Source organism: Leuresthes tenuis, unplaced genomic scaffold, assembly GCF_036924035.1.
Source record: "Leuresthes tenuis unplaced genomic scaffold, fLeuTen1.0.hap1 SCAF_6, whole genome shotgun sequence".
NCBI classification, from domain to species: Eukaryota; Metazoa; Chordata; class Actinopteri; order Atheriniformes; family Atherinopsidae; genus Leuresthes; species Leuresthes tenuis.
Genome location: NW_027325360.1, coordinates 36,309,390 through 36,326,632, shown reverse-complemented (window position 1 = coordinate 36,326,632; position 17,243 = coordinate 36,309,390). Strand labels below are relative to the sequence as shown.

At 41.9% G+C, this 17,243-nt stretch overlaps 2 protein-coding genes across 2 annotated transcripts in view; one reads left to right on the top strand and one right to left on the bottom strand.

Annotated features, from left to right (window-relative positions):
* hmgcra (3-hydroxy-3-methylglutaryl-CoA reductase a) overlaps positions 1 to 1,174 on the bottom strand; it is a 32,497-nt gene extending 31,323 nt beyond the window's left edge. The window contains exons 1-2 of the mRNA XM_072388607.1: positions 1,019 to 1,174; positions 401 to 577 (exon numbers count right to left, since the gene is read on the bottom strand). Coding sequence (XP_072244708.1) covers positions 401 to 565 — 165 coding nt within the window. The 5' untranslated portion in view covers positions 566 to 577; positions 1,019 to 1,174. The remainder of the gene's footprint in view (positions 1 to 400; positions 578 to 1,018) is intronic.
* Positions 1 to 17,243, top strand: part of LOC140310335 (activated RNA polymerase II transcriptional coactivator p15-like) — a 109,275-nt gene that overhangs the window by 55,815 nt on the left and 36,217 nt on the right. The gene's annotated exons all lie outside the window — the stretch shown is intronic.

Below are 17,243 nucleotides of genomic sequence, written 5' to 3'. Positions count from 1 at the left end.
AAAACGGAGGCCCACCTGACAATAATCAGTTCTCTCTGCTTGACATCATTGAAAACTCAAAGCACACACTGACCTAAAAAATAATATTTCATTACTGAATAATGTTGACATTTTGCCCCGCTCCGCACTGGCAACTTATGTCTTCTTGTGCATGTGTAAATGGTATGACCTGGCTGGCAGTTGGAAGTAATCTTTGTGAGTGTTCAAGTGCTCGTTAGTTCAGATACCAGCAACAGGAGGACACCCAGCAGGGGACCTTTCGCCTCCTCTGGGTCCTCATGTTGGTTTGTTGTAAAGGGAGCCCCTCAGAACACAATCTTTGCCGATTCTACATCCCCAAAGTTAACCGTCATATTCTTAATCACTTTATAATTATTTTCTCATTAATAATTGTATTCACCTCTTCTGTTTTGGGACAGTCCAGGTTCCAGCCACAGATCTGGTCATTGCCAGTGAACATGTTCATGGACATCATACAGATGGTGAGGGTGACTGTGCCAACGATCACCTCCCATGGGTGAGAGGCCACCAGGAGGCCATGTGCACGGAACACAGGGCTCAGCATGGTGTCACAGAGCTGTGAAATATCACACAGACTGTAACTTACAGCAGGACTGCAGACACACACAAGGACAATCTGATTATATACAACTGCAATGGAAATGCATCCAACTACAACATGTAAATAACAGGAGAATAATCCAAGTGTTCATGTTGTAATGGAGACTATTTTCATGAACAGGTCGAACATATGAAGGGTAAAACAATAAACCGTGTGGAAACCACATAAACTCATTCTAACGAACAATTAAAGTGACTATAATAAATAAAGACTTCCTTTCTTCTCCTACAAAAGACATAATTTACATTTAAAACTGTTAAAGCTCAACAGATTACTTTTGACCGTTTAAAATAGCTTGTTTAAATATGAACATAAATTTGCAACTAATTCATGCGCTTGTAACGCAGGTTCGGCTGGAGGCAGCCGGTGTCCAACAGTGTGCTCAGAGTAACTTACCTCAGGAGAGAATGGAAGGAAAGACTGAACAGAGACCTTCTGTCGCTGCGTCCCGAACCCCAGACTAAGTCTAACGTGATTTGCAGAGCCGGTCTCACCGAAAGCTGAGGGGAGCTTCAGCCGCTCACACGTTGCAACACAAATGGAACCATAGTACGCTGGTACATCATCCGAGACTTCAGCCAATCACGTCGGTCACCTGTTTCACGAGCGACTTAACCACGCCTTGCTGCCTAAGAGACTGGAGCAAATCGGTATGACTGTGTCGTAGACAGCTGATCTCGTCACACAAATAGGTCAAGGTTTTCAGGCCGTTTCTGTGCTACACTTTAATGTTTGATCACGGTGGGATTTACGACTGATTTCACCGCCGCTTTTCAGGCAGAGTTAAATTGTTAAATAACTACGTGAACAGATTTCAGACAGCCACATTAGCACCGTTTGTGTGTGTGTAAGTGAACCTGTGTTATATTCTCCTGTTATCATCACAGGGCTTAGAAAGCACCATCACTGCACTGAGCTGCTGTATATCCTCACTTACGGATACTAATACAAGCTTTGTTTGCCGTGTGTGTGTGTTAATATGTCTTTGTTTAAGTAGCGATACATCATATATAGCTTTTTTCTTGTTTTGTCTTTTACTGTTAAAAATATACGTTTTCCCAGCAAAGATAATTTGGTGGCAGCCGGCCAAATTCCTTACAGCCACCAGCTCACGGCTGGTTTTCAGTCGGTAATTTCACCAAGCGTTTCCGTGTCGGGATCTGTCATTTAATTCATAGGTAACTGCAGTTGCACAAAGCATATTTTACTGCAACATCCAGAGAGACGAAGAAAAATTAGTTTTCACTGCAATAAACACGGATCGTTCGAAAAAAAAGTGTTAGTATTGTTTCTTTTGCACCCAAACACGTCCAGTTCCTTTGGAAAAGTTAATGTTACATGCTACATACATTCATATTACCAGTATTAGTTAATGATATCAGTTTTGCAGGTATAGCGTAACGTAAGATCAGCGAATTATTTACAAAACGAGTGCGAGAAGAGGAGAGACAAGACAGGTGAAGGAGTGTAGACACTGAAGACAGGCAGCTAAAACGCAGTCATTTGTGTTATTGATGAGATGTTGAGATGTGGTAAGTTTGTCACATACGAAAGCAATACAGCTCAGCAGATGTTGAGAGGCAATTTACTGCACTCATGATTGAGAACACTATCACAATTCATGTCTACACCAGAATAAGACAAAGTTTATAATGCATGCTATTGTTTTTTGTTTGTTTGTTTAAAGATGAATAAAAAAAAACCTGCGCAACATACTCAAAGAGAGACACCTGGATGTATGCTGTAAGATGGTCCAAACTGGTCAAAAAAAGGTTCTACATGCATCAGGAGGTTCTACAGGATGAAACCAAGGAGGGCCAAATGTTCGGATACTGGCTTTGCCCTGTACAAGTAAATGGTGGTTACGCTGCCATGTAACTGAACTGAATGTTAAACAAAGCACATAAAAAAGAAATGAATATGCTTTAAAATAATACTTTTTTATAGTAATACATTTTTTTTTTAAATTCATGTATATACAGCTCCTAAAATAGACTGCTAGTAAAACACTTGCTTGAGCCAGTTGAAGGCACGGTGCATGTGCACCTGTGAGCTCCTGATCAGGTACCACCACTACCTAATTTTAAGACAGGAAAAACCCTGTCATAATTATTATGATATGATATGTATTGGGCTGCATGAACTGTATGATATATATGATATAAATGATATGTTAAGAACATTGTAATCCACGGGCTTCAGAAACATATTTACTTACACACACACACACAGTTGATCTTCAAATTCCACTGAGTAAAGACGTGAAATCAGTTAGATTCACATTTCTTAAGTTTTGGCTGGAGTACAGGAACATTAATGAAACGGGTAGACATCATTATGATATTCAGAGAGTTGTTCGTGGTTCAAGTAAAAAGTCAGTAAAAAAAAGCTAAGAGGAATCAACCATCATAGAAACAGTGCATACAGCACTCAGTAAGTGTCATACAGTGTGAACATCCAACAGCATGATGCATTCACTGCTCTCAATCAGTGTGAACATCCAACAGCATGATGCATTCGCTGCTCTCAATCAGTGTGAACATCCAACAGCATGATGCATTCGCTGCTCTCAATCAGTGTGAACATCCAACAGCATGATGCATTCACTGCTCTCAATCAGTGTGAACATCCAACAGCATGATGCATTCACTGCTCTCAATCAGTGTGAACATCCAACAGCATGATGCATTCACTGCTCTCAATCAGTGTGAACATCCAACAGCATGATGCATTCGCTGCTCTCAATCAGTGTGAACATCCAACAGCATGATGCATTCACTGCTCTCAATCAGTGTGAACATCCAACAGCATGATGCATTCACTGCTCTCAATCAGTGTGAACATCCAACAGCATGATGCATTCACTGCTCTCAATCAGTGTGAACATCCAACAGCATGATGCATTCGCTGCTCTCAATCAGTGTGAACATCCAACAGCATGATGCATTCGCTGCTCTCAATCAGTGTGAACATCCAACAGCATGATGCATTCGCTGCTCTCAATCAGTGTGAACATCCAACAGCATGATGCATTCGCTGCTCTCAATCAGTGTGAACATCCAACAGCATGATGCATTCACTGCTCTCAATCAGTGTGAACATCCAACAGCATGATGCATTCGCTGCTCTCAATCAGTGTGAACATCCAACAGCATGATGCATTCACTGCTCTCAATCAGTGTGAACATCCAACAGCATGATGCATTCGCTGCTCTCAATCAGTGTGAACATCCAACAGCATGATGCATTCGCTGCTCTCAATCAGTGTGAACATCCAACAGCATGATGCATTCACTGCTCTCAATCAGTGTGAACATCCAACAGCATGATGCATTCGCTGCTCTCAATCAGTGTGAACATCCAACAGCATGATGCATTCGCTGCTCTCAATCAGTGTGAACATCCAACAGCATGATGCATTCGCTGCTCTCAATCAGTGTGAACATCCAACAGCATGATGCATTCGCTGCTCTCAATCAGTGTGAACATCCAACAGCATGATGCATTCGCTGCTCTCAATCAGTGTGAACATCCAACAGCATGATGCATTCGCTGCTCTCAATCAGTGTGAACATCCAACAGCATGATGCATTCGCTGCTCTCAATCAGTGTGAACATCCAACAGCATGATGCATTCGCTGCTCTCAATCAGTGTGAACATCCAACAGCATGATGCATTCGCTGCTCTCAATCAGTGTGAACATCCAACAGCATGATGCATTCGCTGCTCTCAATCAGTGTGAACATCCAACAGCATGATGCATTCGCTGCTCTCAATCAGTGTGAACATCCAACAGCATGATGCATTCGCTGCTCTCAATCAGTGTGAACATCCAACAGCATGATGCATTCGCTGCTCTCAATCAGTGTGAACATCCAACAGCATGATGCATTCACTGCTCTCAATCAGTGTGAACATCCAACAGCATGATGCATTCGCTGCTCTCAATCAGTGTGAACATCCAACAGCATGATGCATTCGCTGCTCTCAATCAGTGTGAACATCCAACAGCATGATGCATTCACTGCTCTCAATCAGTGTGAACATCCAACAGCATGATGCATTCACTGCTCTCAATCAGTGTGAACATCCAACAGCATGATGCATTCGCTGCTCTCAATCAGTGTGAACATCCAACAGCATGATGCATTCACTGCTCTCAATCAGTGTGAACATCCAACAGCATGATGGATTCACCACTCTCAATCAACATTGGTCAAGCTTGATTTAATGGAATGTACATCATATAAGGGAGAGAGAAAGTTTTTCAGGGAAGCAATAAAACTACACCATCTTCATGTTACAAAGAATGAATTATTTATTTATTTATATTTTAAACTGTCAGCGTCCTGTCCACACTCCTGGGCAGTATTTGACGGCGTGGTGTTTTTGTGCTGTGAAGTTCTGTCCGTAGATGAGTGTAGACTAGCTTAACCACAGTCTTTTACGTTTCTTTACCAACCGTGATAAAAGCCACAAAGAAGAAGCAACCAGAGTCAGCAAAATTGCCACGACATTGGGGGATAATCTTAAAGCTGAACTGTCTCAGTAGAAACAGTCACGGGGGGTCAGTGGTTGGGTTACATGGGACAGAGTGATGCCGAAGTTAGCTGGAATTTTCTAGCACGGAGGAGTTTGGTTTACTGGAGTGTATTTTTTTTGGAATTCAGGACTCTACAGTGGGTTTAAAGGGGAACTCCGGTATTTTTAAACCCAGACCTTATTTCTGGCATGAAATGTGTTTATCTGCTCACCGAGTACTGTTTAGCGAAAGTCGGCGTCCTTCGGAAGCTATTTAGATAACTCGCGATTGGCGTATATCCATATAACGGAGTGAATGGGGCAATGACGATGCAGGCTCTAAATAAGGCATTATCTGTCTTTATTTCACCAATACATTAAGACAAATTCATGAACGAACGCGTACTATTGCTCTGTTAGCACATAGCTACTGTTATGTGGCTACTTGCAGCTATAGAAGAGCTAACGGAGGGAATTGTGGTAGTTAGCACTGTCGCCTCACAGCGAGAGGGTTCCAGGTTCGATCCCCACCTGGGGCCTTTCTGTGTGGGTTTGCATGTTCTCCCCCCGTGTATGCATGGGTTTCTCTGGGTACTCTGGTTTCTTCCCACTGTCCAAAAACTTGCATGTTAGGTTAATTGGTGACTCTAAAAATTGTCCTTAGGAGTGAGCGTGAGCGTGCATGGTTGTTTGTCTCGTTTGTCTCTGCATGGCACTGTGTAGGTGTGTATCTAATGTGCCAGACCTACCTGATGGTGCTCCACTGTGGGTGATGACACAAAGCTCTCAAAGTCAAACTTGTGTTTTTTCTATTGTTTTCCCTCACCTTTATATGAAGGTGAGGGAAGGTGAGGTGACTATATCAGCTGGTGCACTTCAATCTGTGTCCCTTCAAAAACTGTCCGTGTCTTTCCAAATCAGAAGTCCTAGTTTAACACTGACATACGCACTAAAATCAGAAAAAGTATAAGCGGGCCCAATATGAAGTACAGAGGTCCATCAGAGCTGCAAAGAAGGCACTCTCCCAAAAGCTTGAAAACTTCTACCTGCAAAATGACACACGCAGTATGTGGCAGGGCGTCAAATCACTCACTAACTATAGAAGCAGTGCCAACAGCACGGAGGCTAAGGACACAGATCTGCCTGACCGTCTTAACAGGTTTTACACCAGATTTGACTAAATAAACACAGACTCTCCCTCTAAACCTCCCACTGACTCGGAGGACCCCGCTCTCCTGGTGACAAAGACACAGGACCTGAGGGTTCTGAAAAAGGTGAACCCCCACAAGGCTGCGGGACCGGATGGTGTGTCACCAAGACTGCTCAAGGCCTGTGCTGAGCAACTGGTAGATGTGTACACCGACATCTTCAATCTATCCTTAAAACAAGCTGTAGTCCCACGCATATTTTCAATTCAATTTTATTTATATAGCGCCAGATTACAACAATTGTCATCTCAAGGCACTTAAGTAATATAGTCCAATTCAAGCCAATTGGAATTCAATTCATTGTAATCATAATCCAATTAATTCATATAGAGCCAATTAAAAAAATAATATCCTAGCTAAGGAAACAACAGATTGCACCGAAACTTGTCTTCAGTCCAATCTCCCGTCCTGAGCCTGAGGGACTGTGGAAAGGAACGACTCCTTTTTAACAGGAAGAAACCTCTGGCAGAACCAGACTCAGGAAGGGTGGCCATCCGCCTCGACCAGCTGGGGTTTGAGAAGACAGAAAAGAGGGAAAAGAGGGGGGGGAAAACATCATAACACAATTCAAAGGATAATGTCACATGTACATAATATCATTTGATAAATTAAACAGGGGGAAAAAGAGAGCAAAGTGAGGAAAGGTGTGACAGATGAGGTCCCCCAGCAGTCTAAGCCTATAGCAGCTTAACTATGGGATGTTTCAGGGTTACCTGAGCCATCCCTAACTATAAGCTTTATAAAAAAGGAAAGTTTTAAGCCTAATCTTAAAAGTGGAAAGGGTGTCTGCTTCTCGGACATTTACTGGCAGCTTATTCCACAAGAGAGGGGCCTGATAACTGAAGGCTCTGCCTCCCATTCTACTTTTAGGAACTCTGGGAACAACAAGTAAACCTGCAGTTTGGGAGCGAAGTGCTCTGTTAGGAAAATATCTTACAATGAGATCTTTACGATATGATGGAGCTCGGTCATTAAGAGCTTTATATGTGAGAAGAAGAATCTTAAATTCTATTCTGAATTTAACAGGGAGCCAATGAAGAGAAGCTAAAACTGGAGAAACATGATATCTCCTGTTAGTTCTCATCAGAACTCTGGCTGCAGCATTTTGGATCAGCTGGAGGCTTTTCAGAGAATATGTGGGAAAGCCCAATAATAAGGAATTACAGTAGTCCAATCTTGAAGTAACAAATGCATGAACTAGTTTCTCTGCATCACCCTGAGACACGATGTTCTTAATTTTAGCAATTTTACGAAGGTGAAAGAAGGCAGTCCTAGAAACCAGTTTTATATGTGCGTCAAATGATCAATTCTGGTAAAAAATAACTCCAAGGTTCCTCACTGTAGAACTAGAAGCCAAGGAAAGCAACAGTGCTGAAAAGAAACCTGGGATTATTCTTATTCTCTTCTATCTAGAGTAACTATATAACTAGACAAATTCTGCCTGAAGCACTCAGGTCCAAAGAGAACAACTTCAGTTTTGTCTGAATTTAAAAGCAGACAGTTCTGAGTCATCCAGGTCTTTATGTCTTTAAGACAGGCTTGTAGTCTGACCAACCTATTGGTTTAATCTGGTTTCATAGATAAGTACAGCTGAGTATCATCAGCATAACAATGGAAATTTATGCCATGCTGTCTAATAATGTTACCTAATGGAAGCATGTATAAAGTAAAAAGAATCGGTCCAAGCACAGAACCCTGAGGAACTCCATGACTTACTCCAATGTGTGAGGAAGATTCTTGATTTACAAGAACAAACTGGAATCTATCAGATAAATATGACTTAAACCAGCCTAATACAGTTCCTTTAATCCCAATATCATGTTCAAGTCTCTGTAACAGAAGGCTGTGATCGATCGTATCAAATGCAGCACTGAGATCCAACAGGACAAGCACAGACACAAGTCCGCTATCAGAGGCTAAGAGGAGATCATTGGTAACTTTCACCAGTGCTGTTTCTGTGCTATGATGCACTCTGAATCCTGACTGAAACTCTTCAAACAGATTATTTCTATGTAAATGATCACAAAGTTGAACTGCAACTATTTCTTCAAGAACTTTAGACAAAAAAGGGAGATTGGATATAGGTCGATAATTAGCCAACACTTCTGAATCAAGAGTAGGTTTTTTAAGTAAAGGTTTAATTACAGCAACCTTAAAAGTCTGAGGTACATATCCTATCAACAAAGACCGATTGATCAAATCCAATATGGAAGTGTCAATTAAGGGAAAAACCTCCTTGAACAGTCTGGTTGGGATTGGGTCTAACATACAAGTTGATGGTTTAGAAGAGACTATTGCTGTTGTTAGCTCAGAAATATTAACTGGGCAGAAGCTGTCTAAATACAAATCAGGTTCGAAAGATACTTCTAAAGCTGCTCTACTTGATGATACACCAGTGATAATAGTGGGAAGGATTCCATTAATCTTCTCTCTGATAGAAACAATTTTATTGATGAAGAATCTCATGAAATCATCACTGCTGAGAGTTAAAGGAATACATGGCTCAACAGAGCTCGGACTCTTTGTCAGCCTGGCAACAGTGCTGAAAAGAAACCTGGGATTATTCTTATTCTCTTCTATCAATGATGAATAATAAGCAGTTCTAGCTTTACGAAGTGCTTTCTTATACATTATTAAACTATCTTTCCAGACTAATTGAGACTCTTCTAAATTAGAGGAACTCCAAGTCATATTTAAGTCCTCTATCATTATACCAGTCCCAAAGAAATCTGACATATCGACCCTGAACGACTACAGACCAGTGGCACTTACATCAGTGGCCATGAAGTGTCTGGAGAAGCTGGTATGCACACACATTGACTCTCTGGTTCCCGGCACAGTTGATCCCCTACAGTTTGCGTACCGTCCCAACAGATCAGTGGATGATGCAGTAGACATGGCCCTCTATCATGCACTACAACATCTAGATCGCAGCAGGAGGTTTTGTCAGGATGCTTTTCCTTGACTATAGCTCAGCCTTTAATACCATCCAGCCTGGCAAACTGATTATAAAGTTAAGTGACTTGGGGGTCCCACCCACCACCTGCAACTGGATTCTGGATTTCCTCATGGACAGACCACAGGTGGTGAGGATGGGAGGGAGGATTTCAGCTGAGCTCACAGTCAGCACAAAGTCTCCACAGGGCTCTTAGCCCTAAACTCTTCACCTTGTACACCAGCGACCATCCTGGGTCTGATCAAAGGTGGGGACGAGTCGGGGTACAGGGGTCTGATCAAGGACATGCTTGCTTATGGTGAGAAGAACGACCTTATCCTCAACGTAGACAAAATCAAAGAACTTACAATGGACTTTAGAAAGAAAGCCCCCCCTCTGCAGCCCATTAACATCAGGGGGACTGAGGTGGAGAGAGTGGCCAGCTACATGTTCCTTGGTCTTCAGTTAGCAGCAAATCTAAGCTGGTCTGCAAACACCACTGCCACGGTGAAAAAGGCCCAGCAGTGGCTGCACTTCATCAGATTGCTCAGGAAGGCTGGCCTGACCCGCCGCCCCCTCACCCAAGCATACAAAGGTTTGGTGGAGAGCATCCTCACAACCGGCATCACTGTGTGGTACAGTAACACCACCCAGGCAGAGAGGAGGGCTCTTCAGAGGGTGATCAAGACTGCAGAGAGGATCACAAAAACAAAACTTCCCTCTATGGACACCATTAACGCACAACGCTGCACGAAGAAGGCACATAGCATCATCAGAGACACACATCACCCAGCACACAACCTCCTGAAAAATAAACACTCTACATACAGCCTTGGACAAAGCAGAACGGACAACAGTTTCTTTCCTGCTACAGTGAGACTGATGGCAAAAGCAAAGTACCATCAGTCCTCTTGACCAATCTACCTCTGTTCATTGACAATCAACTGGGAAACGTGCAATATCCTTAGGTGAAGTGTAAAGCGTCTGATATTTTTTTATATTTATTGTTATTTTATTATTTTTATTGTTGTTTTAGTTTTTAATGTTCACTCCTTATCATATTGTATTCAGAGTGTCCTCTGCACAAGAATTCCTATGTACTTTAACAAATGGCAAATAAACTTTAAACTAAACTTTGATGGACTGGCGACCTGTCCATGGTGTACCCTGCCTCTCGCCCGATGACCACTGGGCTTGGCTCCAGTCCCCCCGTGATCCGACCAACGGATTAAGCGGGTATAGAAGAAGAAGAACTTTTTATCATATTTAATTTTTGTTCTATACTTTTTTTTTAATATGTTTTAACTACATGTTTTAGTTAGATGTTTTAACTACACGAACTGAAAAGCATTTGATCTATTTTGTTAATTTTACACCTTTTTATCTTATTTTACTGCTTTGGTTTTTCATTTTTTTTAGCTCCAGTGTTTCCTCATGGGGGCCTACCATGCTGGGATCTGCTTTTGGTCCACTGACAAGGGTGCTGTCCTGTGGACTGCTCTGGCCCGGGTGGCTGTAGGGCTCTGCACCTTGGTGTGGGGCCAGGGTCAGAACTGTCTCTGTGGCGGCGCTCCCTGTAGTTGTGGGCCAGGAGCCCTCTCAGTGTGGTCAGCCCTCAAGGGTGGCTTTTTACTTGCCTTAGGTCTCGGTGCCCGGCCATGTCTCTGTCTGATAGGTGCAGTGGGTCTTAGCTTATGTGTTTGTGTTTGTGTGTGCATGTGTGCGTGCGTGCATATGTGTGTGTGTGTGAGTGTGTGTGGGTCTCTGAGATGAGAGATGGTTTCTCTCTTTTCTCTGATGATGGGGCAATATAGAAGACAGGTAGGAATTTGACATTTAGAGTAAAGAAAACTACTACTACTACTACTTAGGGGCCATTGTTGGAGTAGGAGTGGTTGCTTAAATGAGAATTGATATTTTCTGCACACACATCATTTTAGAAAGTAATGTTCTTTTGGGAGGGGAAAAGCATTAACAATTTAATATGAAATACATGTAATCATGATGACATTACAATTTAGTTTTTTGGGATTTTTAGATGAAAAAATTATTTGAATTGGACATGTTCAGACAATCAGTGACAAATGTCAGAGAGTATTTAATGTTGTGAGATGTTTGTTTGGAAGTTGATGTGAAACTGAAGAGACAGCAACGAAGACCATTCACACGGTTTTACACTCTGGCAACAATCAGGCACTCTGCTCCTGACTAAACAGAAACTTAACTTACAAAGTTTACATGAACAAATGCGAAACAAATCTGGAAAAAGATGAAAACTGAACAGCGACTGAACAAAACAATAGGTGGATGAAACAGTAACTGGCCTGGCCTAGCAGGAAACTGGGTTCACCAGAAATAAATAGAGAAATAAGGGCTGACAACCACTCACCACCACCTAGGAAGCCTGAGCTCAGGTTCCAGGAGCTTGCAATGTCAATACCTTCAAAAGATAAAGGAGAATACTCAGCAAACGACGAGGAAGAGTGAAAAGACTTAACGTGCAAGATAAGGCAGCTGCCTACCAGTAGGCCACAATCAGGAAGGGCAAGTCAAGGCAAGTTGAGCACAATTCATACACAAGGCAATTCAAAGTGCTTTACAGCTACATAAAATCACAAGAAGGCAAATAAAATCATTAAAACAATTAATTAATTCAATTAAAAGCGAAGAGTGTGGATGAAATACTTTCCACTGTCATATGCACAGCTAAATAGAACTGTTTTCAGCCTGGATTTAAACATTGTCAGAGTTGAGGCCTGTCTCACATCTTCTGGAAGACTTTTCCAGATTTTAGAAGCATAAACCTGAATCGCAGCCTCACCTTGTTTAGTCCTGACTCTGGGCACCAGCAGGAGACCCCTCCCTGAGGTTCTCAGAGACCGAGTTGGTTCATATGGCTCTAACATGTCAGAGATGTACTTTGGCACTAGACCATGAATAGACTCTATTCTCTGAGCGACAGGAAGCCGTGCAGAGACCTGAGCACTGAACTACTATGGTCATATTTCCTGGTTCTAGTCAGGACTTGAGCACCAGCATTCTGGGTGTCCTGCAGCTGTTTTACAGCCTGTTTAGAGAGCCCAGTGAGCAGGCCGTTACAGTAGTCTAACCTGCTGGAGACAAACACATGGATTAGTCTTTCTAAATCTGGTTTAGACATTATTCCTTTGATTCTGGCAATGTTTTTTAGATGGTAAAAAGCTGCTGATGTTATTGCTTTAATGTGGCTGTTAAAGTTCAGGTCTTAGTCAAATATTACTTTTTTATAATTATTCATTAGATTTATTATTGGATTTCTAACTTGATTATTAGGTTTTAGAGAGAGAGAGTCTCAAGGTGACTGATAATGCTCTCTTTTTGTTTCTGTGGGCCACAGACAATGATTTTAGTTTTGTCTGAGTTTAGCTGGAGAAAATTGTTTTGCATCCACACTCTGATCTGTTCGATGCAGTGACACAATGTATCTACAGGCCCATGTTCTCCTGCCGTCAGTGACACATAGATCTGAGTGTCATCTGCAAAGTTTTGGTAGGACACATTTTAGCTGCGTATTAGCTGGCCTTATGGAAGCATGTACAGATTGAACAATAGGGGAACCCCACAGGTCATAGCCATTTGGTCTGAGACACAGTTACCAATTTCAACAAAGTACCTCCTGTCCTAGAGATAGGACTGGAACCAGTTTAAAGCACTACCAGAGATTCCCACCCAGTCTTCTAACCTCTGTTATAAGATTGCACGGTCAACTGTGTCAAAGGCAGCGCTCAGGTCCAGCAGAACTAAGACTGAGACTTTGCCTGCGTCTATGTTCAGGCGGATATTGTTTGTCACCTTGATCAGAGCTGTCTCAGTGCTGTGGTGGGGCCTAAAGCCTGAAAGTATCAAACACATTGTTAGGCAGAAGAAAGTCAGTAAGCTGTTGGTATACAACTTTTTCTAGGACTTTGCCAAAGAATGGCAGGCTTGATATGGGCCGGTAGTTGTTCAGTACTGTGGCATCCAGAGTGCTCTTCTTTAGAAGAGACTTAATGACAGCAGTTTTTAAGGTCTTTGGAAATGTTCCAGTCTGAAGGGAGATGTTAACTAGATGAGTGAGTTGTGATAACAAACTGCTCAGCACAGACTTTAGAAGTCTGGACAACTCATGAAGGCAGCACGTTGATGAACTCAGACTTCAGATGATCTCTTCCACTGTTTTGTCAGTGACAGGTGTGAAATGTGTCAGCTCTAGGTGTCTAGCTGGCGACAGAGTAGTTATTTGTGTTGTGGAAATTATTGCATTTTTAATGCCTTGAACTTTGTCATTAAAGAATATTGCAAACACGTTGCACTTAGATGTAAAAAATTTTTCTAAAGCAGTGAAACTGGAGGGTTTGTTAATCTGTTTACTGTAGCAAACAGGACACGAGAGTTGTTACTGCAATTTTTGAGAATTTCAGAAAAATAACTCTCCCTTGTTCTACACATAATCTGGTTGAACACACATAGCTTTTTAAATCTCATGATGAACCTGGAGCTTTGACTTGCACCATTTCCGTTCGGCTCTCCGGCACTTCCTTTTCTGTGCCCTGACCGACTCTTCTTTTCTCCATGGCGCCCTTTGCCTACTTATCATTGATCTATTCTAACCCTGACTGGAGCAATGGTATCCAAAACATTTAAGAGACTTGATGTGTAACAGTTCAACAGATCATCAACATTAGAGCACGGGGTGTTCTCAAACCTAATCATTTCCATAAATTGTGTCCCTGTTCTGTCGTTTATGAGTCTTCCCTGAACAACTGCAGACCCAACTGCTGGCTTGGGTATCACAGACAGGTCAAAGAAAACACAAAAATTATCAGATAAAGCAACATCCACAACATCCACATTTGAGATAACAACACCCTTTGAAATGAGCACATCTAGAGTGTGCCCTCTGCTGTGGGGGGGCTCAGTCACACGCTGAGTTAGACCAAACATTTCAAGGACAGCAGTGAGTTATTTAGCTTGCTTGTTATGGCCATTTGCACATTTAAGTCCCCTGTTAAGACTACACAATCAAAAGCAGTGCACACAGTAATTCAGTAAAAAATAGCAATAAAACAATTCTGTGGTAGTTTGTAAATGGTGATATAAAGTATGGAAGATTGTTTTATCTCCATTTTGAATGTCACATACTCAAATGATGAAAAAACCATGAATGACAATTTGAGGGTGGGTTTATTGTCCCTGAATATGGCACAAACACCCCCACCCCTCTGGTTTTGTCATGTTTCAGACACAAAACTGAATTGAGATGGACTAGACTCAATCAGGACTGCATTAGCTGTGTTTTTGTCTTAAAACCAATAAATCACTCAAAGGCCTAAGTATTTTACTTGCAAGGGGAGAACAACACATGAACCTTCTTTTTGCAGATTTATAAGGGTTCTCCAGCGTGTGGTTGCCTCGCTTTACTTTTTATTTGGTATCATATCACACACACATACAATTTTCTACTATATTTCATGTGCCGAGACCTGGGATATATCATAAGTATGCAGTCATCGACTTATTTGGGCAGTGTGAAGATAACGATCAGACTGAAGATAACATTCCCTTTTAGTACATCATTCTCTTTGTCTCACCTCTCCTCCTTGTGAGTTTTGATATATAATGGCCTCTCTGGCCTCGACATTTATGCAGTGATAATATGCAGACTTTTCAGACATCAAGCCATGTCTCAGTTAAAAACATAAAATCAAGATTGTGAGAGGAAATAAAACTATTGTTAAGAATGATTTGTTACCTAAAGATCTGCCATTGAGTATTACGTGTTTGAGATTAGTTAAAGCTGAATTGGATGCTGTGTTCTTGCAAGGGATATGGAAAAGATTTCTCTATTTTTTCTCTATAACCATTTTAATCCCTGACTTCACCAAGATTTCAAGGTGATCAGGAAGTCTCATGGGTGACCGTGGAGAAGAGAACGATAGTGAAATGTCACTGGAGGGTGTAGATGCAGCAGGTGGGTCCCAGGCCTGTGGTGAGGGGCCATGGTGAAAGCCACGGTGAAGGCTGTGGTGAAGGCAATGGAGGAGCTGCTGAATCCTGTGTTCAGAATGCCGGAGGGGCTGCTGTGGCTGCAGTGGTTGAATCCTTTGCTGGGTCCTTAGGTGGCGAGGCAGGAGCTCTTCTCTCGCTCCTCTTGTCTCTTGGCAGCAGCACAGGACCCGGTCCTGGGTCATTCTGATGCCTCAGAGCATGGAGGAGATTATCCGTCAGTCGTCTCACTCCTCCTCTGTTCAAGTGTGGGCCTTTTCCTTTAAACAGATCATCAATTTGCCAGAAAAGGTTAACGTTCTCAATGAAATGCAATCTTTGGACAGCCATGTGTTCGACTGAAGCAGCCAGCTGAATTTGTTTATCCTCCTGTCAGTGTTTGGGAGAGGTCCACTGATGAACGTTGGTATCGCCACTTTATCAAGACTTTCAAATAGTTTCTTAAAGTCTTTTTTTAATATTTCAGACTGATTCTTTCTGATGTCACTGCACCAACGTGCACAACCAGCTGTTTCACCCCTTGGTGTTTTGACAGTACCTCAGATAGTAATTTTGTGGTATCAGGGACAGTGGCACTTGGATAGCTGCAAGTAAATATTCCGTTTATGTTTCTATTAGATGTGGTTCCGTCTCCAAGCACAAGAGTACCTTTGACCTTGACACATAGCACAATTGTTTTGTCCATCTGCTGCTTTGTACTGTCTCTCTGTTTGTTACACTCAGTCCCATTTGGCTGACAGTTGACAGTGGTAAAAATCTATTTATTAACTTTATTCTGGGTGATGTTACATATCCTCCATTGATATCAACGGTTTGACGTTTCAGTTTGACTTCCATCCATCCATCCATTTCCTATACCGTCAATCCATCAGCCAGGTAGCAGTTTGACTTCCATTTTTCCATTTTTAAGTCTTTGCTGAGACTTGGAAAAGACCCAGTATCATTTAGCTTTAAGTTGTAAGAAGCAGTTTTTTCACCCCTTCCTTTGGAAGACTTCTTACCACTGGATTACATTCGGAGCTTTCATGAAGTCCCATTTCAGTTTATATGGTAAAAATCATTACTTGTAGCGCACATATTTCTTGTTGATATATCCGACAGCTTTGTTTGGATTACTCCTTCAGGCATGTTGATAGTCGTTGTAGTCGCTGGCTCATCAGATAAGCTTTAAAAAGAATAAAAATAATTTTAAAAAGTTTTGGTTCACTTAAAACAAAAAGAGCCCCACTAGATATGTTTGGGTTCTCTCTGGATTCTCCAGCTTCCTTCCACCATCCAAAAACAGCTTTGTGACTCTAAATTGACCCTAGGAGTGAGTGTGAGCGTGTATGGTTGTTTGTCTCTGTGTGGCCCTTTGATGGACTGGCGACCTGTCCAGAATGTATCCCACATCTTGCCCAATGACAGTTGGAATAGGCTCACCCATCCTTAATTCACTGGGTGAGTTTGAAAGGATAAAATGAAGGTCATCAAATATGACATACTCTGAAGCCCAGCTGGAAAAATGAGAAAAAGAAAAAGATGGTTGAAAAGAAAGAAAAGGAATTAAGAAATGTATCAAGTCAATATCAGTTTAACTATACCACAATCAGAAATACACAGGGTGCGACTTGTGAAAAAAAACAGAGGGGAGGAGAATTTTGAGAAACATTTTATTCAGAAAAATTACCACACAACAGTGTGAAAACATGAAAACTGTTGATTCTTGTGTAGATAAACCTTAGACTTAGGCTACATAACGTAGGCAGTTGGCCTATTTTGAATGTGAACTTAATCACTGCATTTGCAGAAATATTTTCTTAAAATATCGAGATTTTTCACCATCCCCGGCGGCAAATCTTTGGCCTTGTTTTTCACTCATTCGGCCGAATACCGAATGTGGCCCTTTTTGGAATATTCGGCCGAAGGTTACCAAATATTCGGTGCATCCCT